Genomic DNA, 26,640 nt, shown 5'->3' on the forward strand with positions numbered 1-26,640 from the left:
TTCAGGGTCTTGTTTCAAATTTCAGCCCTTGCTCTGTGCTGAAAACAATGGAGATGGTAAGCAAACTGTTTTGCATTTGAAACTGAAGGCTTGCTTGGGTTTACTGTAAGCAGAGAGGGCATCCTCTTCATTTGTATTCTTACTTGAAGCAGCATGGACACAGAATGGCATTCTTTAGTAGCCCACTTTAGCAGAAAGTCTTCTGCTCATATATAGTCAGGATACCTGACTTTAGTGATTTTACCCCCTTACTCCTGTCCAAAACACTTAACCACATGCCAGTCCAGCGGGAGCTATAGCCATGGACTGGCAAAGGTCTTATGTGGATATGGAGGATAAGTGAAAATCTTCAAGGGATCATTGCGGGGCATCTTTCCCTGAAGTAAAGCTTTTTGACAGGACTCAATGTTGCAGGGAAAGAGGGCATGCAAGGAGTCATCCAGCTACCCAACTGTCAATGTATCAAACCCAAGCAAGGCTGCCTATCCATGATTTGTAGTCTTACAAATGGTGGGCAACTGTGGGAGATCCAGGGGCAATTTCTGCTTTAATTAATGAAACAAAAATGTAATAGCACCTTACCTTCCAGGTGCATCTCCATTTTCATCAATCCGAACTTCTTCTCCTGAGACTCCAATGAATGAAGAATTTAGGAGAAAATCCAAGAGTTTGCTTCCATCAATTGGCTTCATTGCATCACATAGTCCAACATGGCCTGGACAAAGGGCATGATGCATGTTTTGTAGGCCATGGGCCATAGCATATATGGCATTGATAACAAATCCCATTTTACTGTCCTGCACGTAGTTTTCTTCTAAACTTTCATTGCCTAAGAGGAGAAGACAATTGTATTACTCACAGTGTATATCAGAGAGATCACATAGGAAAATGTAAATATAAAATAAAAATGTAAATTTAAGTGTACTGTAGTGTAATATAAAGTTTAATGTAAAATAATGTAAAAGTATGTATGCAATCATGGTCAGAGTTACTGGTAGGTGAACACTGATGATGCTGGCTGGGACTGATGGGACTTAGGGCTGGTGCCAGTGGTGGGCATGGCTGGGCACCTGCAAGGGTCCACACCTTAGCAAGGGTCCAGTGGTAGGAACTTTCTGGAATTGTTGCTTCTCTTTGCCTTGCAGCCTGCTTATTGACCTGGCTATTGCTTTTGGCCAGACAATGGTTGTGGTGCGGGAGAAGAGCAGTCGATGCCACTGCCTACTTGCGCCTTGGCTTTCTGTCTGTCTGTCAAGCAAGCAAATAGCTATGATGAGAAGGAGGATGGTATGCGGAAGCAGCTGGTGAACATGTCTGTGAGAAGACAGACCCACTTGCCCCAGGGCTCGCAAAAACCTGAAACTTTGTGAATTAAAGGTATTGCATACAGGTATGCAAATATAGACTGTTAGATGCATAACCTTTGTAATATCAAGAACACTGTAAATATAAACGCAGGCAGCTCGTTATGCCCAGAGCTGTCTCCAGAATGCCTTCTCAAGTATACTTCCATGGGCGTCTCTACTATTAGAAAACATGAGGCAGCAGCCTCAGGGACCAGATACTTGGGTTGCTGCTCCGGCCTGATTATTCCTCCTCAGCTCCTCAGCTGTTTCCTTCTCTTAACAGACAGAGTCCTTGGCCCCTACGGTAGGTTGCTGGAGAAATCCGTCCTGTTGCCAGCTTCTGTATGTGGAAAGGAGAGAGAGGGCCATCTTGCCCTTGCTTAAGGAAGCAAAATATCTTGGGCTGACTCCCTTCTTTCTTTGAATCTTCCTTCAAAACCCACCTTTTCTCTGAACTTTTGGTATAATCTGCTAGTCCCACTACTTAGTCTAATAATAGAACTAAGCCTAAGCATGTGTAAGTGAAATAACCAGACATCCTGTCCCCCTTTTTTCCATTTCCCTCCCCTTCCTCTGCCAGGTCTGTTACTAGAATGTTCTGCCTTGAGAAGGGACCTGTTCTCACATGCTTTGCAAAAGGCCAGGTACACAGATGGTGCTAAATAGATCAATGAATACATCCATTATAATATGAGGCATAATCATAATTCAGTTTAAAATAAGAACCTTAAAATAAGCAGTGAATGTGGCTCAAATTAATTTTAAATAAATAAATTGAACCTGAGCTACTGGAGTAGGAGTGGGACACTTAGATGTTCCTTCCAAATGTTGGATTACAACTCCTATTTTATGGTGATGGACAGTAGGAGTTGTGGTACAACAACATCCACTGAGCCGCACATTGCCCGCCCTTGAAATGCAGATAAATCTTTCCACAGACAAAAAGCAAGTGGGGAATGGAAGAGGAAATTGACTCCTCCTTGAAAGAGAGCATGTTAGGCCATTTTAAAGAATACAGAATGACCTTCTGCGGCCCCTTTGAGCAATTTCCTCTTGTTTTTGTCATGGCTGGGTCAGCTCTCTTGCTTCTGCTGAAGAGAGATATCTGTAGGCCTGTGTGCAAGAGTCATTTTAGCCTGTGGCTGCCAATGTCTTCCCTCTGCCTGGGCTGGCTTGTAGCTGCACTGCCATGGGTGGAGTTCGTGGCACAGCAGCTGAGGCCCTGTGCCGAAGACAGCATGACCAGGAGGTTCGTTGAAGCTCAGTCACAGCAGTGGCGTTTCAGCCGGTTGTGATTCAGTGCCAAAGCAAATCTGTCCAGCTAGTGAAGTCAGCACTCACATGATTGGGTTGGCTCCGTGTGCAGAGACCAGACGTGATGGCTGCTGTCACAGAGGCTGCCCTTGGAGGGCTGATTTTTCTTTAACACAATTAACCTTTGTGGGCCCCTTTCCCTGCACCAGCTATTTGATTACAGAAAAACATGGAAGGGAAAAACAAAGGACATGGCAATTGTCACATCGAACTTGGTCCTAAAATTTTGTGCAGTGTGGCTCAGAACTGCCACAACCATGTTTTTTAAAGGGCTCACGTAAATTACCTCTGTGTTGTTGTGTGTGAATTTTTCTTTTCCTCTTATGGATATTTGTATGCAAAGCAGCCCAACATTAACAAGTAGTCTAGGATGGTTCGGTTGATTAGTTGCCAAATGCAGGTGAAGGGATGCGACAGGTGTATCTGAAATATTCCTCATGGGTGACATATAATGCAGAGATTATTTATGTCAACAATAAATAAGAATCTAGAATATGTTTCAGTATGTATGTAGCCCCATGAATTTCAGGAATTACAATGAAACTCATGCAGCTTTCCAGGAAAGAGTCTATAGTTTTTATGACCAAGCATATGGTCAATATGCAGAGGCTTTGGTGAAACTGGTGAAACAAGACTTGCTTACACCTGTAGAGGAAAGTAGGGTAGCAGAAAAAATAACAAGGCTCGGGGCTGTGGCTTGTTGTAGCCATGAATGCACATAACATATCATGCAATCTACTGGGAACATATACCCTGTCCCTTATCTCTGCTAAATTGACATTGAATTTTGGTGATGTGATAGCAGAGAGAAGCACGCCTCCACTCACACACTTAAAAAAAAAGAGATGTGTGTTATTTTATTGTAAAACTCTCTGGCTTTGAGAGAGTGATTTTGCATTATTACAAGATGCATTCTCTGTGTGCACCTACTTTTAAATGTGTGCATTTCTTTAAAGCAAGAAATGTGGGTTTTCTATTGCTGTTGAATTGCGGCCAAAATGCAGTGCCAATTCACTTAGAGCAATTTTAGTGGTGGTGGTTCTGTGTGGCTTCCGTGGGTTCTGGGGCGTGGAAATCCGCTCCTGGACCTTGGAAATTTGCCCACTTCTGTTTTAGAGAAATGCTGCTTTAGAAGGGAGTAATTTATAACAGGGATATGTGGGTGGGTGTGTATATGAGTGCACTTAAACCTTCCCTCACTCACAGTTTCTCTGTTTCAAATTGCCCTGCTTTCACCTTGTAGTGTAAAACACATGTTTGGAACTCCAGCAGGCAAAGAAAGTTAAGCACACTCCCCCACACAGCTTCTCCCCTCCGAATTCCCAAAGCATCTGCTCTTTTGCTTTCTCTCTCATTTTTAAAAGATATGTTTGAGCCTCTCCTGCATCTGCTTTCCCTGTTTCCAGTCAAAGTCCAAAGAGGGGGGAAATGTGTATGTCACAATGCTGAAATACAAAAGTGCCCACACAAATCACCGAAAGGGAGACATACAATTCATGCTGGAAACACAAAAAATAGATATGCTAGTGACTCATATGTTAACGTTTGCTGCTTCTGTACAATGCCCAAGCCTCCCTCAGGCCCTAGAATCCCTGTGTAGCAGTATGGTATGCCAGAAGACATAAACTCAAACTTCATTCATCTTTCCTTAATCCTTCATAGGACAACTCATTATCACCCCTTTTTATGGGAATGAAGCTTAGATGATTTTGTTATGACTGTTGCAAACCTATTATGTACAGTTGTCTTGAGCGTGTGGATTAGCATTACATTCAGTCTTGAGCGCAACAAAGTGTTCTTTCCATGGTGTGTGTTGTCCCTTTGCCTTTCCGCCACATTTGGGTGAAGAGATACCCAGATAGTTCGTAATGGTGGTGGTGCTAGATCTGCATAAAGGAGTTATTTTTTTTTATCCAAAAGAGAGCTAAGATTCTTTAGGATCTTAAAATTCTGTAGTTCTGTGAGGAATGAAACCAGCCACATGCCTAGATTCTCCCTTTACACGTACCACCTGCAAGGTAGCTATTGCTTCCTTAAGGTTGCTTTTAAACTCAGGAGGCCTCAATTAAATAATAGCTTCCCATTCAGCTGCGTTTTCCAACTGCATTCCTGTGCCCTCACTGGCTGCCTCTCCCTCTCCTCTTCTTTGGGTTCAGGAAATCACCCTGTTCATGCACAGAGACTTATCTTCTGAATACTGATAGTTTGCTATCACTATTCTCCCAGCACCTTATCATAGAGTCAGGGACCCAACTGGGTTCCTCCTACTCCTTTCCCATGTCCAGTCCCTGAGCTTCGGGGACTTGGGGATGAAGGCCTTAAGATAATCTCACCCTCCTCCACCATCTCCATGTCCACACTCCTCATTTCCCAGCCCTCACAGTCCTCATCTGAAGAGTTGGTACCACCCTGGCCCTAGAAAGTGTAACACAAATAGCTGCCTCTTTCATTTCCAACATGTATTCCTTGTTTTTATGATCGGTAAAGAAATACGAATACTGGTCAGCACTCAATCTCTAGGATGAGTGACTTTCTATTAAAATAAGATTTAAGATATCTGGTGTGTTCTGCTCATTAATACATACAATAATAAAGTGTGAATTAGATTCTCATTCTCATGAGAGTATCAGGAAACAAATCCCATTACAGAGAGAGTGTCAAGGATGCACTGCAGGCAGAATAATGCAGATGGGCTTGACCAGACCAGGGATGGCTTCTGAGCACAGACCCGCAGCAGTGCACACGGTCCTTTTTGCTACCTGTCTGCTAAAGGAAAGGCTACTTCATCCAAACTCTCTGCTACAAACATATCCATGGTGTACATGGCCTTCATTAATATACACCCAGACTTCTTGTGTTCATTATATTGTGCAAGCTGGAACAATTATGGTCATCTAGCTGAAATGCTATAGAAGCAGGAGGGGAGGGTGTGGGTCAGTGTCTGAATAGGGTGAAAGCCACAGGCCCCAGCCTATTCCCCTCCCGACTCCCCTGACATGTCCCTTTCCTCCTCTTCAAGGGCAGTATGAGGCAGGCAGCACTGACTGCAAAGGGGTTGGTTCACAGGCTGTATTTGGAGTGCTTGCTCCTCCCCATCTTCTTGGCGTGGGAGAGGGGGAAGGAGGCCATAGGGTTTTACTGTTAGTTTGTTTCAGAATACTCTTAGGATAATAACATTACAGAAATATTACCTTTAGATTGTCCCCTTCCTGCTGCTCCATGCAAACCCTAAAAGCACTCTTTTTTTCAGAGGGAGCCCCAGCTATTGGGCAGTATATAAATGAATTAAACAAATTGGAATGACACTCTTGCTTATAAAAATCAGGAATGGGAAACTAGTGTGGATCCAGGGCAGTCTCGATTCCAACATCGGAGAGCCACAGGTTGTCAACCCTGATATAAAGAGAGCATTCTCTGGATAAAGTTGAATAGGAAGGACCTCTTACCAATATCACATCCCTCTTCTTCAACATGCTGCCCTCCAGATGTTTGGAATGACAACTCCCTGCGTTCTTGACCAGTGGCTAGGCTGGCTGGAGCTGCTGGGAGCTGAAATCCAAAACTTCGGAGTGCGGGGGCATCAGGTGGGGAAGCTTGCCTTGCACCAGATGCATGGAAGCTGGTGCAATCTCGCTTGCCCACCCTCCGTTAGGTCAGACTACTCAACTCATTTGCTAAGTAGGAGTCTTTCTGCTGTATTTTATTGCCCCGTCCCCTGTGCCCAGTGAAGAGGCCTCTGTGGGTAATGGTGCCCTCAGCAGGCCTTCTCCTGTAGATCCTGATTCCATATATACTGGTGTGTACGACAGTCCTTGAAACCAAAAATATCAAAGCAAAAATCTGGAGTCATTTTATGTGCCCAACAAATATAAACAGCCCAAAACACTGACCTCGTCTGATAGGCAAGCTGCCTTATACACCAATATATATGGGTATTTTTCTGGAATGTACTTTCTGGTCACTTGTTACACATGTTATTACCATATATATTGGTGTATAACATGACCCTTGAAACTAAAAATAATGAAGCAAAAATTGGGGTTCATCTTCTACATCTGACGTATGACAAGCACAAGAAAAACAGCCTAAAATATTAAGCTTGTCATGAGTCACTTTATATTCTGGTATATATGGTAGTTAGAGATGTTAACAGCGAGATAGAGGATCCCTTAGAGAGCCAAGTGCTATGATGTTTAGGGCTTTAAAGGTTAAAACCAACACCTTGAATTGAACCTGGAGAGCAATTGGCAGGCTGTGCAGGCCTTTCAGGAAAGGTGTGATATGGTTCGGATACTGTGCATGTGTTGGAAGCTTAGCTACCACATTTTGCACCATTTCTGACTTCCAGGCATAGTTTCAGTTCAGCAGGTAGTCCTCACAGCCGCAGTTCTTTGCTATCTGCAAAATGAGGCTGACGTCAGCTTAGCTTGCTCTGAGAAAAAGCAATCCAAACAGTAGGAAACCGTACAAAGAAAATATTGTATATGTTTTCAAAAAAGTTTCCTCCAAACACCATATGTATAAAGTGGGCAATTATTTGCCATTATAATGCCTTTGCCCTTTTTTGGCACTAGGAAGCTTTTTCATGGCATACCACAGATTTAAACAAAAGCTACCCTTTCTTCAATGTATGGAGTCAAGCTCCTGTTTAGTTAGAATAAAATACACTTAGTTTTTCAGAAAGCAACAATGCAGAATTCAAACACTTTGTGCAAACCTCAAGTACCCTGCTGAGTTCTTCTAAACTCAGTATCTGTGAGCTTGCATGGTGGCTGAAGCTAAAATGAGTTCAAAAAGACTGCTAACTTCATATCTAAGATGTCAGTAAGAGAAAGAGGTTTCATTCCATTTTTCTGACATATTCTTATTTTCAAGATAAACCTATATATTCAGGCCATTGGCCTAATGCTAGCCATTAAAGGAGCTTCATATCTATCATAATAAAAGAGGACGTGTCTCAACTGTTTCATCATCCATCTATGCCAAGATGGTAAAACCTTAATGTCTGAAACTTGGCATGCATACTAAAGAGACCCTAGGCATGTGTACCCACATACATCTCCAAACACTAGGGTTGCCTTCCTGTGCCATCTATAGGACTGGCACCTCAAAATTCTGCCCAAAAGGTAAATAACAGACCGTGATTTACCCTGGACATCCACCAGAAAATTAGGACTATTTTTGGTAAGCAGAGATCCTTAAACACAGGACGGTATTGTCACACTTCCTCAATCTCCTTTAAAACGTATAATTAACTTTCAAGAAAAGGTGTTTGCTACATGCATTCTTTTTTGTCATTAAAGTTTCCTGCAATACAGTAGTACACAGTTGTTTTTCCTTATTTCCCCAAGGTTTTGGCAAGCATTACTGTTATTTAATGCTTTTCTGTGTGAGGATGATTAAACCGCTACCTCTACTTTCAGTTTTGTTGCAGACTTGAAAACTAAGCCCTATACAAGGAATGTTTCATTTTCTGCATTTCCACCACATAACCTCTAGGTGGCACCATGGTGTGGCAAAATAGAAGAATTATACAACTTGACAAATTATACAACTTGACAAAATGTTTTCTTTTTCTTTGAAATAATACCACATTTTCCTACTAAAAGGAGTTGCCAAAAATTCTGCTTGCTTATTTATTATTTCATTTTTATATCACCCAATAGTCAATGCTCTCTGGACAGTTAACAAAAGGTAAAATTAAACAAACATACATCACACAATTTAAAAGCACAAAACCACAATAGCAATTGCTATTATTCATGACATGCTAAGGACTGGGAATGGGAGTTACCTAGTCTGCTTGTGCTTTTTGCTGCTTTCTTAATTGTGTCACTACATTCAGTTTTGTTTTTATTGTAGCTTATGATTATAAGATTATTTGATTATAGAACCATTTTGGTGTCTCATTCTGTGCACCATCCTGATCCTGTATTGATGCAGGATGTTTTTAAAAAACCTCCAGATGTGTTGGACATTTCCTGAGCATATGAGCTGGGGTTATCAGGAGCTGAAATCCAAAACATATGGAGGACACTAGATTGGGGAAGGTTGAAAAAAATAAACACAGAGAAGTATGGGGTGAATGTTGTTGGCATTTTCTTTTCCTCGTTCTTACATAAACTTAAGATGTAGGAATACTTTTATGCAATTATAGGAATGCAATTCTGATATAGACATGCCTTCCTCAAGCTGATGCCCTTCAAGCGTTTTATGGTTTGTTTCCCATCTGTCTCATCCAGTCTGGCCAATGGTCAGTTGTACTCCAAAGCATCGGGAGGAAGGTGTATACAGCCTGAAAGAGCCTTTCCCAATACACTGCATTCCATATGTACTGAACTACAGCTCCCATTATCCTCAACAAGCAATGGCACTGGGTCACAGTGACTGGGGATGTTGGGAGCTTTAGTCCAAGACCTCTGAAGGAGCTGTGTTAAGGAAGGCTGAACAAAAGCTTCAGTGTAAGATGGTATTCAAATAGTCAGCTCCATTATCTTCATGCAGCTTTTCCTTATGATTTGAAATGATTTATAGTCCTTTCAGCTCAAGCCCACTTTCATCTCTCAGTATTGAAAGGGATCCAGATAGCCTACATTAATTATCTCCAACTACCAAGGAGAAGCTGCACACATTCTGTCCACAAGAGGGAGTGCAGCATGCTTCTCTGTCCCTTTTAACACAAGGGGGATTTTTATCATTGCAAAATAGGGAAAGTACAATACCCAGCATTTCAGAGTCCCTCAGCTGCCTCAAACATTGATATCAGGCTCTAAGCAATGTTAAAATTAGAATGTCACACCACCAGAAGAAAAGAGAAAACATCTTAATATTCATTCCACTTAATTTTCAGGGGACAATATCAGAACTGCTGGAATGCTGAGTCCTGACTTCAAGTTGATGAAGCAAATAAGTTACCACAAACCGAGGTAAGCCAACTTCTTGGGTGACTATTGCAGCGACTGACATAACCTTCCTTGTTCCTGGTGAGTTAAAGGATATGTACAGGGTCCACTTCAGCAGCAGGGAGACAGGGAGGCAAAAGCTTCTGCTTTTCTCACTGCTCTGTTACAATATTCCTTCCACCAGTGTAGCTGGTCTGTTATTTATTTGCAGAGAAAAATCCTTCTCTTAATTTACTGGGGTAAGGCCTGCTACTACTTCCCAGGATACGGTCAAGTTTAGGGTCATGCTCAGTGCTAGAGCAGTGTATTTTGAAGTGCAGGCATTCAACATAATATTACCCATAGTCAATTCAGCCTTCTCTCCTGCCCCTCCCTTATTAGATGTCTTTTGTAAAGCCAGTGGTATTACCCATTCAGGAAGAGGCCACCCCTAAATATTTTGATTAAGGATAGCTCAGCATAAATCCATTTTCAACCAGCTACTGTGAGGAATGCAGCTAAAGTCAGAGGGAACAGAGAAACCTGAGGCAGGTGTTGTGGGGAAGCAGGAGTGCCTTGACCCTGGTGAGCCCTGGTGCCATTACACCACCAGCCAAATGACTCGTCAGTGACAGAGTATGATGCACCTACTCAAGCACAGGTAGTCTGGCTCACCTGAAATTTCTTATTGCAATTAAAGAGTTGTGTCTCGGTTGACAGAAGCGAAGGACATAGTACAAGACATTTCCAACTCAAATTCATTCACATTACTAGATTTGGAACTGATATTTTTCTTCAAACTTTGATTGCATTATGCTTTTAGGTATCACTTAATGTTCTGCTTTTGAGTCAAAAGATTTGAAATATGAAATCTCAGTTGTCAGCTGTTGAATGCACCATTTCATCTCCCAGATACTTCAGATACTAAATACCATTATCCATTGACAGTCAGCTTCACTGAAATATGAAGCACTGTTTGTTGGGTATCACAAACTGCCAATACTTTTGCAACATTTCTGAGGGCAACCCTAAGAGTTGGATCTATAACATCTGTCATGTTGACGATGCCAGAAAATTCCCTATTCTGAACTATCAAACAGAGAGCTGGCTTGATCCATAAGCACTGAGATCATGACAGCTACAGTCCCAGTCTCGGAATGGAATTAATCTAGCTTCTATACTTACCCTTGTAAAGGACAGCAGTTTGGCTCCTGCACATGTTCTTTTCTGCCTCCCCCCGAGATGACCACTCGCGTCATTCAAGATGATGAGCTTGCTCATGCCCCAAGACGGATGCTCTTAGGTACAACACTGTGCATGCAGCCCTAAAGATACAATGCGTCCCATGCTGTGCTTTGTCCTTTGCTTGGGTCAGCATGCTGACATTTTCCAGTGGTGCTTAAGGCACTCTGTGCAAATGCAGGACAATCTTAATTTCCAGAGGGGTGCATAAAGTTGTGAGGTCATAAAGCAATCTCTCTCTTTTATGTATTACTGGACCCACTTAAGGGGTTTATGGTACAATATCAGACTCTTGAAATGTGCCTGTAAAGGGAACCATCCAGGGGCAAAGCACAGATAGCACAGCACGACACAGTTACCTGTGTCCAAAATGAAAAGCCCATTAATGGCCAGGCTACTGTAGCAGCCGCAACTTCCAAAGAAAATAACATGAGGATTGCTCCTACAACATTTGGTGTGTTGACCTAAATCCTAATCAGCTACAAATATTTAGGATGGCCACTTATGCCTTGCTACAGATGCGGACTGAGATTTGCATAAAATGTACACCTGCTGATTCACAGCTATAGATGCAAATTTAGAAATAAATGATATAATTTAAAAAGAAACACAATACGTCTTATAAGGGGAAAGCTGTGGCCACATGATCTGCAAGTAGGAATACTGGAAAAATCTACATTGGATTCAAATGAGTTTGGATTTCCAAGAATCCAGCCTGCAGGTTGTACATTAGACTGGCCTTTTCCAAGTCATGAAGATTCTATGGACTTATGGACTGGCTATCCCCTGGTGGGAGGTGATCTGCACTCATTCTCCTTGTTGCTATGTGAAGTGCACACTTTGCATTAATGCAGATAAGTGTGTTTCCATATATGGGCACCTGCGCCTTAGCACTTATACACCCTTGTGCCAATGTGTGTGGCAATGCCAATTAGCACTACTTGGCACTAGTAAGTTAAAAGAAACCAGATTTAGACTAGACACCAGGAAGAATTTCCTCACTGTCAAAACAGGATGACAATGAAACCAATTCCCGGGGGAAATTTGGACTCTCCCTCACTAGAGACGTTCAAAAGGTGTCTGGACATCTAAGTGTCCTCCAATAGCAGGGGCGGTGGAGGGGTTGACCCGGGTGGCCTTCTGGTCCTTAGCTCAACTATTCTATGATTCTAATGTGAATTAGTACAATAAAATGATTTTAAACGTCTGGTTTTTTTCAATGAACAGATGCTAAAACAAAGGACACCTGACAGTCCCCAAACCACAGACAGAATTGATATAAGAAAATCTGTACCTTCCTACTAGAAGGCACACTCAGTTTCAGTCTGCTGTCAAAGCAGTAACTCTTGATAATCACCTTCAAAGCCCAGCATTCCCTTTCTGGACAAGACAGCCATTCAAAGAGAAGACTGTCCGCTACAAAGCAGATCAGCATGCAAGTTCTGATGATTACAAATGCAGCCATAGGTGAAGCAGAGCAAGATCGACTTTTCATTCCTTCTTTTTATTGCTACATGTAGAATTCTAATATGAAAGACCATATTGTACAGAACGTTCATCTAAGACGCAACTTGTGCCATCCTTTCTGTGTGTGTGTGTGTGTGTGCGTGTGTTTTAAGGATTTAGGATGAGTGCTTTAAATAAATGTCAGCTGCAGTAGAATTTTTTTCATAAGACCATATATGTATGTATGTATATCTACAATAAGAGTGTGCTTCTGAGGTTCCTGTGAAGGAAAAACACACATGCATTTACATTCATTTCTGGCCTCTTGCCAAGATCTGAACAGACACTATCTATTCCCCTCAGTATACAAATGCTAAGAGAAAATCTTTAAAAATAATTAGTGCAAATTTGTGAAGGACAGTTCTACCATTCCTTCTATTTCCAGTTCACAGAGAAATGAAGGGAAAATGGCCTCAGCACAGAAATGGCAGGTACAGGAGGCCCCAAATTGTGCATAAGTACAAAAATCGTTTAGGGGAAAAGGGATGGACAGGAAAGAGGCCAGGAACAGCCCAGTCAGAAGAGAGCATGCTCCTTGGCTACAGCATATTGAAAGCAGGAGGCAGAAATTTGGGGGAGGAAGAGGGAAGGGAAATATTTCTTGCAGATCCCATATGTCAACAGCTATCAGCCATGATAACTAAGTGGATTATCCTTTGCGGAGTCACTGTGCCTCTGAATAGCCAGGGCTTCGCACAAAAATAGGGGAGGGTGTTCACCTTCATTTCCTGTTGTGAGCCACTGTTGGAAACAGAAGGCTGGAGCAGACGGACCTTGGTCTGATCCAGCTTGACAATCTGGCTGCTTTTTAAGTCAGTGCCTGCATTGACAGAGCAGAATCTCAGAAGATCATCTTTGCAAATACACTGCATGTTATAAAGAGAACAGCAACTTTAACAGAATATTCTCTTTCCTAATCTTTGTAGCCTTTGGAAACTTCATAGGGGTTTAAAACATCTCTTTCAAGATCCAGGTGGATCTTGAGCCAACTTATTAAAGCCTTGCCCTTCTGAAAGTCAGGAAGGGCAACACACAGTTGAATTTGCATAATTAGCATCTGCACATGAATGCATGGCATCCTGAAACCAGAGTTTGTTGTGGGACTGGCTAATCAGAGCTCTGCTAATAACCTCAGCTAATGATGATATACAAACTAGTCTTATCCATACCGTCATACAAAGAAAAAGGATTTCTTTTAAAACAAGAGAGAATGTACGAGAGAATGTACCTCTCGTAGAGAGGTGCCAGTATTCTGGAGGTGCCAGTATTCAGCAGCGTTGCTGGATCAAAGGAGGGCACCATCTAGTCCAACATGGCATTTCCAGGTGACCAGCAAGATGCCCTTGAGAGGTCCCAAGCACATAGGAAGGCAAGTTGGTAACAGCCCTCCCCATTTCCTTCAATACGCATTTGCCATTATATCTCATTCCTACATGGCCTCCCATCCAAGGAACAGATCAAGTCCATATCCACTGCACTGCTGCATTAGGCATGTCCAGAATACCAAATGCTCCTCTGTTTTTGTCATATGTTCACAGAGATACCATTCAAATACTGAATCAAGTTATAGGTGAAATATCTGTTATTATTTCTGTTCTAAATGTTTGCTTGGTTTAATTGGGATGGGTGCAAAGGTTATGCTTTTAGGAAGTCTGTAAAATATACTTCAAAACACGTAACTGTGAAAATACTGAGTTTTATAATGTATTCACTGACATGGTTCTCCAGGCACTCAGCTACTTCTGCATCATTTTTCCATATGATTATTATACCATTATGTTGCTTGGAAAAGTCACATGGGAACTCCCAGCCGCTCAATAATTGTTACAAGAGCATGTCACAATGACCCTCCTTGCTGTGGCCCCCTTTGAGATCGTTGCCACTCCACTCCAGGGCAGCAGTTCTAAGCCTGCCGGGTATCCACCCCTGGTATGCAATCAGGCAGGCTTTGGGGGAGTTTCCCCCCTCTTCACACCACTGGAACTTCTCTCAGGCAGAGCACTAATCCAGCCAGCAAGAATCCAACCAGGAGGAAAAGGCTGGCAGATTCATAGGAGGCTGCTTGGGAGAGGCTAGGCCAGACGATAAGCAAGTCTGGCACGATGGTAAACCAGCATTCTCATCTTTACCTGGGAGAGAGCCCAAGTCTGTCATAGTTCAAGTTTCAGGTGAAATGGTTGAGGAAATTGCGCCCTTTGTGGGGTTCTGGTGTAGTTATTTTTCCTTCTTTGCTACTGGATTTAGATTAATGAATTACATCAACCTGGCCCACAGTGTTACCTGACCTGTCTACAGAAGCAAAATCAACATCCTTTGTTTGCACCTTTATCATTAATCAATGCTATTCTTTTCAGACAAAGCCAAGGGCCTGGGGAATGATACAATATATATTCATACAGGTAATTTCTGAGACTGGCATAAATCTTACCCAAATGCTAAAGCAACCATCGTTTGCTAAAAACACTGCAAATATAGGAAGCAAGTGTCAATCTATACATAAATAAGATAGGTGTGTACATGAAGCCTCTGCCATGTTAAGTGAACCCTAGTTCTGTAACTCTAGAAATCTCCATTTTGCCTGGGAAGGTGAACCAGGTCTTGGCTTGGAAAACCAGGACAAGTACACAAAGTTGCAGAGTACACTGGCTATCCCCGTTTAGCAACAGATGGAGGCTGCTTCCACTCCATAAACAGTTGTGAAAACTCAAGTATATGCAGAAGTCTTACTTCCTGCCAGGTTCCCTAACCTGCCAAAGCCATCTAAAGGATACCCATTGGAACTGGCTGGGAGCCTAGAAGGCCTAATGCAATTATAATCAGTGAAGCCATTCACACTCATTAGCATTCATTGCTCTGAAGCATGCACACGATTCTCTTCTGCACAAAATACATACGTGCCCTTTTGTATTCTATTCACCCTAGGATATTCATTTTTGTACACCATTCTTGTACACACTTTGAAAAAAAAATCAGCGGACCATATTGTAAAATATGGAGAACTTTGAAAACCGAAGGACAAATGAACTCTGGTTCACATGTCAGTATCTCTCTTGTGCAGCTTGCACGCAGTGTCAGAATTCAAAGGAATTCTGGCTCTCCATGCCAGGTGATAGCTGAATCATCCAATTAGGGTATCCTGCAAACTAAAAAGATTGCAATCTCGGTGTACACAGTTTGGTTTGGGATTTCATCGGAATGGTCTCTAAATCATAATAACCATATTAAGCATGACCATGAGGGAAGGCTGTGGCAACACGCTTATGATGATATTGCTGTCTTCTTGGCATTTGCATGAAGCCATAGGTGCTGCTTTCTTTTTCCATGTGTGGGATGTGCCACTCAGGTTGATGCTGGCCACACTGTACCTTTGGTATTTAAATGGTTGGTTTTTAACTGCCTTAATAATGTGCACACAGGCAGCATGCAAAATGCTCAGCTGCACTTTCAAAATTGTTCAAGAAAGTCTGAAAAGAAGCCTGAGGCTTTGTTAGCAATCCTGTCAGGTTTTTACTCTGTGCAATGGTTTTTCCACCTGGAAATTCATTCTCAAATCAAACAAAAACTTCTGCTTCACTTCAGCAGGGGAGGAAAAAGCAATTAAGGATTGGTTGAGCAGAGCCAAAGGAACTGAAACGTGCCTGTCTTTTTGCCATTCCCTGTTGAACATTGGCTTGTGGAATTCCTGGGTCAGAGGTTCATCCCATGAGCAAACTTGAGATTGTCCCAGTCCCATGACCTAGCAAGTACCCTGCCCATAACCATGGTATGATCTGATTGTGGGATTTATGTCATGGCTTCAGGAAGACTTTCCATCACCATGCTGGTGAGAGAAATTAGAAGTGGAGGATGAATAAACCTCACTCAAGAAAAACATATTTAAATATTTACCAGTGCAATTCTTCTGAAAGTTGGGGTTCTCTAGAGGGTGTCCTGGAAGGCGACACTGGAACCTGTGCTGCCAAAATTCCGGGAACCATGGATTTCTCTTGTTAGTGTCCAAACGTCTTTTCAAAAAATAGTCATCAAAGGACAAGACTTCTGGAGACTGCAGCTTGATTGTGATGCCTCCATTTGCTTCGGCCTCATATCCTTCAATGACTTCATCTCTGTCTGCCCATCCATCACTGGAAAGAGAAAGAGCTTATCAAGGTGCATCCTGATTTTATCAGAGCAGGCACCCTTCGGTCAAACAAAAGGGCACTCCAATGCATCATTTGCAGAAAAATACAGAAATACAATTTTCTGCTCCACCATCTCCTCTTCATATTTCATAATTTTTATGAATTTTATAAATTCATTTATATGAATTTATAAATTCATATAAATATGAATTTTTATCTTCATATTTCACTTAATTTTATGTGACTGTTGCACAGAACTCAAATCTATTGAGGAAGGGAAGACTTCACAGGAGGTAGCTAATATATTTTCATGTTTGTTTTTTTCACCTTCATTTAGTTTAAGTTTCAAGTGTTGTTTATCTTGGAATTATATTGCATACTAACAACAAACTTGGTTCTTCATGTGCTAAAAGGGTACCATTCATATACAAGGGGGATGTATCCTCAGGAACTTGCAGAAGTTTTCTAAAAGTATGATGGAGCTGTGGGACTGCGCATGTTTAGTGAGCATGGAATATTGGCTGTCTGGAAACCGCCGAAACCTTTGCCATCTGAGTGGGATGGTGTAAATTGGTGTCCTGCAACAGCGGGGTTGGACTTGATGGCCTACTCAGTCATCTCCAACCCTACTATTCTATGAAAACCAGGCTCATGGGATGGGGAACAGAATAGAGTGTCCTGGAAGTGGGCATGGTTGCTATTAGGGACCTGAAGACATTCATTCTGGGTTGCAAAGCAATGGGATGATAAATCCCAACAGAAAACAGCTTCAATAAAAGAACTGGGATGAACAAACTGGTAAGAATTATATGCATATAAGCAACTGGTTTTATCCATATATGTGCATGCTTACAAACATAAATAGATGGACTACTTTGTAAATACACACACGCTATAACTTCTAAACAAATACAAAGAACCCTTACCAAACATGTTTGGACCTTAAAGGTCTTCAGTGGTCTAGTATAAAAAGAAATTCAGACTTGCATGTACATATATATAATATAAAATCTATTCAACACCTTTCATGTGCAGTGATTAAAAATATAAAGCTGCGGTTTCTCAGCTGTAACTAAAAAAAGAAACATTTTATCCTTTTAAAATAAAATTTAAGAAATTAGTTTGAATATTAAAAATAAAGTTGCGGGCACTGACCAAGGCAGGCTGTAAGCCATGGACCTTACCCAACTCTAGAAAGTTCATGCTAAGGTGAATATGCATCAGAATACTTATGAAAGCAACAGCATGTGAAGCTCTCCACAGATGTTTTAGTTCTGTCAAAGCACTGTCAAAATCCTAAAAGTGATTTGGTAAAACTTTGTATTAAAATGACAACAAATTGTATTTATTTAGGAATTATTCCACAATATACTTCCATATCTTTTCAAGTCTGCACTTATATAGATAAAACTGATTGTTTAGCTATATATAACTCTCACCACTTTGTTCATCTGAAAGCACTCTATGCTCCAACATTTTGTTGCAGGACCCACTTGGAAGTCTGTCACACCAAAAATCTTAGTTCTCAAAAAGCATTGAAAGAAATGCTCAGCTAGATCCACAGAAGCAGACATTCTATACTTATCTATCTGAGCTTAAGATCCACTTTGGGGATTCTAGGTCATTTAGAAAGGATTTTGCACATAATGGGAGTGTGGGTAGAATAAGTGGAAGGCATATTCCCTAAGAATCATAGTTCTTGTGACCATAACAGCAGCAGCTGCAAACATCAACCACAAAAACAAACTGAATGAAGCTGATAAACTAGTCCTAATCCACCAAGGCCTCGAAATGCATCCTAATGGGATTGAACAAGGAGGAAACATATATATGAACGTTGCCGGTTAAAAGAGAATTTTACCTCCTGGTCACAGACAAGAAAATCCCACTGGTTTTTCTTATAGACCAATGGCTCTCCCTCTGCTGACATTGTGAAGGCACAATGTTGCGAGCCGCCCCGAGGCTTCGGCGAATGGGGCGGCATAGAAATGTTTTAATAAATAAAATAAATAAATAACTTAGCTATGTCAAAAACAAACAAGAATCCCAAGTCCTCCAGAAACAATGCATTTTTGGGAATGACAAAAAAGTGGAGAAAGCTGCTAAAGTGAGATTTAAGAATTTATGCATTAATGTTAGCAAAGCCAGAAATGCTTCTCTAGAGAGATCCATTTCTAAACAAAATTGAGGTGACTATTATTAGATAAACACTGAAACGGCTACTATTAGATAAATATGGTATTTATTTATCTGATAATGGCCATTTCAGTTTTTTTTTGCTATGATCACTGGGGTGGGGTGCATTTCTGGCTTTCCAAAGGCTAGTGCACAAACTCTTAAGCTCACACTTTAGCAGCTTTCTCCACATCTTTCTAGCCCAAAGAGCAATATCTTAGAGTTTAATTTAAGTGCAAATGTAAGTCATTCTGCATTTAATTTTTAATATGCATGGTCATGTCACTAGAGAGACAGATTAAGTTGGCATATAAGAAATTGTGGCTGCTTCCATCTGGAATGATACCAGCAGCTTTTTCTGTCACAGAGCTTAATCTGCTTGCTTCTCACAGCAGCAAAGAGTGCAAGAACAACAGCAAAAATTAATGAGACCAACTGTAAAGAATTTACATCTGAGCTGAAGCCAATTGCAAAGGGTGTTCACACACCCAGGAGATAAAATATACGTGGGTTCCAGTGGTAGGGTTCCTTTGCAAGCTTAGAGCAAGTCTAATGGAAAGGTAGACTAAAACAAGGAAGAACCTAAGAAGATTTAATTTTCCCTGGGCCATAGCGACAGTTAGTGGAGAGATCATCACTGCTGTTCTTCCACTAGGGTATGCTGGTTCAAAATTGTAGACAAGCAACTGGTTTGCTGAAACCCATGTGTGAAGAGGAAGTTCCCCAGGCAAGCTTCTGGCCTACTTCTTCAGACCTATGGTGGGACACAAAGAGATCTGCATTTACCATCACTGGGGAGGAAGGTGTCATGCTGGGGAGCATGGAGTGGAAGGAAATTGGAGGGGAAATTCCCGCAGCAATGGGTCAGCCTGTTAGAGGGAAGGCACAATTGAGGCCTTGAAGGACTGAGTAAGGGCTGCTGATTTTTGCACCCATGCTGCATGTGGTGGTGGTGGTGGTAGCAAAGATCAGTTTGAACCTCTCTTTAATACTTCAGAAATGTCCCTGTTTCAGCTTGGATGATTTAGGAGGACATTCACTTCATCTTGAGTTCAAATCAGAAACTCATCTCGGACAATGGGACAGTTCTAGATGTGTGTGTGTATTAACATTGTCACAGAACTGGATGAACTTTGCAGTCATAATAGTGCCTTTTAAGTGGATGAAATATGACATTTCAGGCAAATTAGTGCAGAATGTTAAACTTAGAGCAAATCAGGGCATGGCTGTTCGAAATATGAAGGCTTTGCTACTGTTTATGGGGTAATAAAGCCTGACAAATTTTAGACAGATAAGTGTTAGGGGGTTGTATAAGATAATAGCTCTACTGGCTGCAGCTACATAGAGAAACAGCCCCTAGTAAGTTCCTTCTATATCTATCCGAAATCCACCATAATGTGAAAACAAAAAAACAAACAGCAGTGATAAAGTTATTTCCTGGCTGGAAGCTCAAGTTGTCAGTCACAACGCCATTATTAACTCCTCTTGAGTCCCATTTCTCTTTCCTCATACCAGTGTTTTCCTTATACAATGGTCTTGATAAGAAATATATTAAGTTTTGCAGACACATTCTTTGTGCCTCCCAGTTGCTCCCAAAGGTCCACTACAGACAGATCTGGAGGAAACGAGATTTACTTTAGACAAGTCCCAAACACCTCTGAAAAAGTCCACTTCAATTCTAAATCTGGGTTTCATCTGAAGCAAATGTATATCCTCGGTATGTAATGATATGGACAGCAGCACATCCCTGGTAGGAGATGCAAACAGCACACGTTCCTGATCCCTAGTCTGCTAACCTAGTCAGAAACCCTAAAAGAAGAATCATCCATAGAAAAGCTGTGGGTGGCAGCACCATGTTCCAAAAATAATTGAGTGCTGGGACATGAGATCATTCCTCAGACCAAAATGCTCCAGGTGGGCTTTGAGGTGGAAAATGAAAGTGGGGAATCATCCAACCGAGGAATTGTTGTAATAGTAGGTGACTTCATTATCCTGCCTTGTTGACTGGATAAATGCATGTTCCTGTCCTGTAAAAGAGCTTATATTTCTTATTGCCCTAGCCGATGGTGCTCTGGAATAATTGATCATGGACCTGACCAGAGGGAAAGCAATTCTGGACTTAATTCTAAAATATGCTGTCCAAGACCATTATGAGATGTGAATGTTGCAGAACTAATGGGAAACAGTGATCGCAATGATATCAAATATAATTCTTTGTTAAGTGGCAAAATACCAAGGGCATTCAACACGGTCACATTTTATTTGAAAAGAGGAAATGTCTTTAAAATGGGGGAACTGGTAAAAAGGACACTGAAAGGAGGAGTCGACCTGTCCAAGATTCTTGAACATTTCTTGAAGTCACAATCATTGAAACTTGGCTAGAATGCATACTGCAGTTCAGGAAAGGTGTCACTAAATCTAAGAGGTCACTTGGATGGCTCATGAGCAGCAGCAAGCAAACTGTTAGAGAAAAGAAGGCTTCCTTCAGATAACTGAAGTTTTCTCCAAATGAGGAGCACAGAATGGAGCACAAACATGCAAAAAGGATGTGCAAGCAGAGATGCAAAAAAGCATCTCGAGGGGCATATCATTAACAGAATCACCAATTAAGAATTCTGTAAATATATATGAAGCAGAAAACCAGCTAAGGAGGCAGCTGGGCCATTGCAATGCAGATAAAGGAGCATCAAAGAGGATAAGGCAATTGAAGAAAAGCTGAATTATTTTCATCTGTCTTCATTGTATGCGTTGTAGGGGAGATGCCTGTGCCTGAACTGATGCTTTCCCAAGGGAATCTGAGGGACTGAGGCAAGGCAAGACATGTTGACAGGAGTGGAAGTTCTTAAAGCTACTGCCAAACTGAAGACTGACAAATCACTGGGTCGAAATGATATCCTTTCTTAAGTAATTTAAGTGTGAAATACTGATCTAAGAAAAAATACCTAACTTGTCCCTAAGAATGGCCAATGTAATGACAATATTTTTTAAAGGGATGGTGCGGGGTGGTTGGGGAAAGTACAGGATGCTTAGCTTAACATCTGTGCTGGGTAAATTTGTGGAAAGCATGATTAAAGATAAATTAATAAGCAGACAGAATGACAAGCCTTGCTGAAGAAGAATAATCATGGCTCACCCAAAGGAAAGTCACTAACTTCTTAAGTTCTCTGACAATGACAATAGCATAGAAACATAGAAACAGAGCAAGTCAGAAGGGGTCTCCTGGGCCATCTAGTCTGACCCCCAGCTCCAGCCAGCTCCAGTCATGACATGCCTACCATATGCATATCTAGCCTATCCTTGAACACCCACACCAATGGAGCTTCAACCACCTCCTGTGGAAGCCCATTCCATACCGTCGGCGTTCTAACTATCAGGAAGTACTTCCTGGCATCCACACTGAACCTTGTCCATGTATTTATTGAACCAATATATGGACAAGAGGAATCTGGTAGACTTGAAGTTGTTGATTTGTTGGCTTGAACTTCCAAAAGGCTTTTGACACTCCCAAGCAAATTTACCAGCGTTGGCTGGGCATGATAGGTTCAACATATATGGAAGGCATCAGCTTGGAGAATACTGCTCTAGAGTTATAGTGCCTGAAATACTTTGCTCTTTTCAAATTGCTCATAAGGGGAAGTGTTACCAGTTGTTGAGACCTCTGTATTCAGTGCCATATTTTGACTTGGAAACCAAAAGAAGCCAACAAGAGCCAAGCAATTGCACAGAAATCAGAGAGTTTCATGTATTGCTTTCCACTTAACAGCCAATTATTCATATCTTTCAAGTATCAAATCTACATTGGGAGACATCCAGTGTTTTGCAAGCAGACTTTGACTTGAATAACAGAACTTTCCCCTCCCCCCCACAGCCTTGGTGTCCCTAAAACTGCTTTTAGAAGATCCCCAACCTCTAGAAGATATTATGAGGCTGCAGGCAGCAGTGGGCATCCCCCTTTCTGCCGACAAAAGCTGCCTTGGCAGGGGAAGGCACCAGCATAACTGCACGTTCATAGAATTTATTCAGTCACTCCTATGTAATTTACATTCCAGAATGGTTGTACCCACTGACTATTTTCCTTCCATCAATTTTCTAAGATATTGAGCAGGACCAGCTATGGAAGGACATTCATCGCAGAGCTCAGACACACCAAATGTGCTCTATCTGTGCAACTCTCATGCAGAAAAAATTGATGGAGGAGTGCTGAAGTGTTGTACCTCTTCTCTGTAGACTTCCTTCACTGGAATAGTTCACAGCAGTTCATTTATGCTTGGGCTTAACTGCCAAGTGCTGTGTATCATAAATTTTAATTAAGCAATGAGTCCCTATAGAGTTGTGGCTTTGGGTAGTTTCTATCTGTATGCTTTCAATTTCGTCCATGTCATTTTCAGATACAGAACTCCTTTATCTGATGCATCCCCAAGGAGCATTGCGGAATGAAGTGCATGCTGCTCTTTCACTGAAGAAATCCTTCTCATCAAAGCTGTAGGACCCTGAAGTTGCCACACTTTATGCTAGGAGGAGGTGGCCCTTTGGGTTAAAAGCTAAAATAACACACACAGCCCCTTCTGAAAATACTGTCCTTGTTGTTTTGAGATACAGCAACCATCTCCTTCTGGGATCATGTATTTAAATTGAAATCTTGCTGAGTGACTCACATAAATTCATTTTTATAATCTCCTAGTACCTTGAGTACTGTTTCAAATGATATTTCCTCAAGCATTGTAAGAGTGCAAATATATGCTTATGTTAGAGTACAGCAGAAGTTTTCCTTTTCTGTAAGAGGTTCAAGACCGAATTATGCTGTTTTTAAATGCTGATAATGAGAGCATTTCTGCCCTGGCAATAGTTACCATCACTGGGTACAGTATATTGGTTCCCAGTTGTATTGCTGGACATCCCTGAATTGGTTAGAAAGAGAGAGAATGCTGGGGAGGTGATTGCCTTAGACACTGTATAGTCCACCTTTCTGCTTAATGCTCCCCATCCCTTGTGGTTTACAAGTGAAAGTAAATGTAAGAGTCATTCAAAACTGCCTGGCGCTAGGACTGAGGCTGAGTCCCCTACGTAACATTTTATAGTCACCTGAACCACCTTGTGTTATCTAAATTACACAATTCCACATATATTCAAAAGCAGGATTTGCAAGGCCACATTGCAGGTCAAATGTGTCTTTTTTGCCATCATGGCTAACCTATATAAACTAATCACAGGTACAACAACCATAGAATCATAGAATAGTTGAGCCAAGGAGACCACTGAGTCCAGCCCCCTGCTGGTGCAGGACAGCAGTTACACCGTCCCACTCAGATAACTGCCTAGGTTCTTCTTGCATGCCTCTAGTGTGGAAGAGCACACAACCTCTCTTGGCAACTGGTTCCACTGTCCCATTGCTCTGACAGTTAGGAAATTCTTCCTTGTGTCTAGCCTGCACCTGGTGTACTGTAGTTTAAGTTGTTCCATGTCCTACAATCTGGGATGAGAATAAGTCTTTTCCTCCTCTGTGACAGCCTTCGAGTCTTCTTTTCAGCACAGCTGTGACAAGACTGTAAATTCCCAAACTGGGAGCTGTGGTTAGCAATAACTATCATTTACTGGAACAAGCCATTTACTGACTCATTAACCATAGTTTGAAACTGAGTTTTGCTATAAACCACACACGAATAAACTGTCGATATTTTTAAATTCTTGACTCAGCATCTTAGATCTGGGAGAAAAAGGCCTGGGGTTGGAGCCTGGACAACCCTTCAAAGCAGAAGCCACAAGGGTGTCATGCAGTTGAAGAAACAAGAGTTCAGGGCGCAACCCTGGAGGGGAAAAAGCACTTTATACAAAGAATTAAAAAACAGACCTAAGCTCTGCTTATTTTATGGTTGTTCAAAGCAACAGTTGTTCAGGTGACATAAGGAATGGAAAGGCTAAGATAAATATAAGAGAAATTCATCTTGACTTCTTTTCCCCCAACTATCTGCTTTTGAACAGATTGCCAAACTCTCAGATGAATACATTATTCTGAACTACCTACTAATTTCTTCAGTTATTCAACTGAAAACTCTTCACAAGCTGTTCATTGCAGCTGTAGTGTTACTTATGTGGTGTTAGCAAGGTTCAGAAGTCTCACGGTGTGACTTATATTAATCAGTTGAATGATTTATGTAACCACCCAGATTACTAGAATTAGTTAGTTTTTAGTTCAGTGAAAACTCTGGATTAAATTGTGGTGAATACAAGCAAGGAAAATTAGGACTAAGGCAAATGTTTGTCCATTTCTCTTTTGGGGGCAAAATATAGTGCTTGATAGGCACTCCAAACAGTAGTTCTTTTCATACATGTTCAAGGTTGGTCAACTACTGATAAAGCATGATATGCCATCCAACCCCTTTAGGACTTGGCATGAACAAGTTAATCAGAAAGGCAAGAGCAAACATGATTACACTGTGGTGCTACTTCACCAATTGGATTTGCGGGTACATCAGTATCACTAAGAGAAAGCAAAGCTTATCGATATGGAGGCTCAGTTTTCAAGGATGAATGCATGAGGTGGGAACACAGAAAAGTGGTGCTATAATGTGTTAAAGACTTGGACAAAGCTTAGGCTGGTCTATCAGCTGCATCCCTGCTTGGATGAGCAGAGTCTTGCTAGAGTTATGCATACACTGCTAATCTCGAACTTGGATTACTGTAATGCGCTCTCTGCGGGGCTGCCTTTGAAAATGTCTGGACACTGCAACTAGTCCAAAGCTGGGTAGCCCACCTGCTGACAAAGACTGACTTTCACAAGTAGATCATGCCAGTCCTCCGCAGGCTACACTGGCTGCCCTATTCAAAGTGCTTACAATAACATCTAAAGCCCTAAATGGCTTGGGGCCAGGTTATCTGAGGGAACGCCTGTCTCCATGTATCCTGGCCCAATCACTGAGACCCTCTTTGGAGGCCCTCCCTTGAATCATCCCCCCACCCCGAAATAAGTGGGGAGATGGCAAGGAAAAGGGCCTTTTCTGTGATAGCACTACATCTGTGGAACACCTTTCCCATGGAGATTCGCCAGCATCTTCCCTTTCTACATTTAGATGTAGATTGAAAACATTTCTGTAATTGTTTTGGTAAGTGGCATTGGTTTTATTATGGTTATTTTATAGGTTTCATCGATGCTACTGCTGTGTTAACAGAAAAAGAAATTTAAGTTGCCAAACACTTTTACACATAGGATTGTTTTGAACTGATTATTGTAATGTGATTTTATTATGTGAATGCCAATCTTTATTATTGTTACTGTTTTATTATTCACTGTTTGTACTGATTTGTTTTATTATTTTTAAGGTAATGCAATGTAATGTAAGCTGTGAGGTTCATGACTATGGGGTGCAGCATACAAATGCAACAAAATAAATAAATAAATAAGCTACTCTTACAACAGTACTCGTTGCAAGCATCCGAGTTCATGGAATAGCGCTTACTTGTGAAGACTGGTACAAAATGTGCTCAGAGCAGACTTTTATGTACTTGTCCAAAACTGAGTATTCAACTACTCCCATACTTTCACGTTCCCATAAACATATTAATGGGCAAAGAAATTGGCTTTTCTACAAGCTGTTTGTAATCAAGCACATCATGCATGTGTGAGATACTGCCTTGAAAAAGATGTTTTCAGGATAGTTTGCATATACCTTGGATTGGAAAAGAATAAGAGCAGTTAACTTTGGTAGCATCTACACACAAGACAGGTCTTGTCATGCCCCATCTTTGAGGACTGCTAATCTATAAGCAAAAGCAACTGCTTCTACAAAAATGCTGAAGAAGCCAGCAGTGTCAGGGATCCTCATGGTGGCAGCTCTGAGAAAACGCTGGTGTGATAGGCCGATAAAAATGCATGATGTAAATATATGCAGAGCATATGGTACCTATGATTAGTGAACATATATTGACAAAACAGACTACTTATTGCCTGTAAGGTTACAATGTATATTTTCAAGGATGGTGGAAAAACAGCTGTAAGAAATACAAGAAATGGAGAAATGCTTTCTTGTGGTGAAATAGCGAGCCTCAGTCTCCTAGACT

At 41.5% G+C, this 26,640-nt stretch overlaps 1 protein-coding gene across 2 annotated transcripts in view; it reads right to left on the minus strand.

Moving 5' to 3' along the window:
- The window catches only part of GRM1 (glutamate metabotropic receptor 1), a 211,358-nt gene that overhangs the window by 43,802 nt on the left and 140,916 nt on the right, over positions 1–26,640 (minus strand). For both annotated transcript variants that reach the window (XM_044448852.1, XM_044448861.1), the window contains exons 3-4: positions 16,178–16,413; positions 583–829 (exon numbers count right to left, since the gene is read on the minus strand). In XM_044448852.1, the coding sequence (XP_044304787.1) occupies positions 583–829; positions 16,178–16,413 (483 nt within the window). The remainder of the gene's footprint in view (positions 1–582; positions 830–16,177; positions 16,414–26,640) is intronic.

Source organism: Varanus komodoensis, unplaced genomic scaffold, assembly GCF_004798865.1.
Source record: "Varanus komodoensis strain SLA01 unplaced genomic scaffold, ASM479886v1 scaffold1, whole genome shotgun sequence".
NCBI classification, from domain to species: Eukaryota; Metazoa; Chordata; class Lepidosauria; order Squamata; family Varanidae; genus Varanus; species Varanus komodoensis.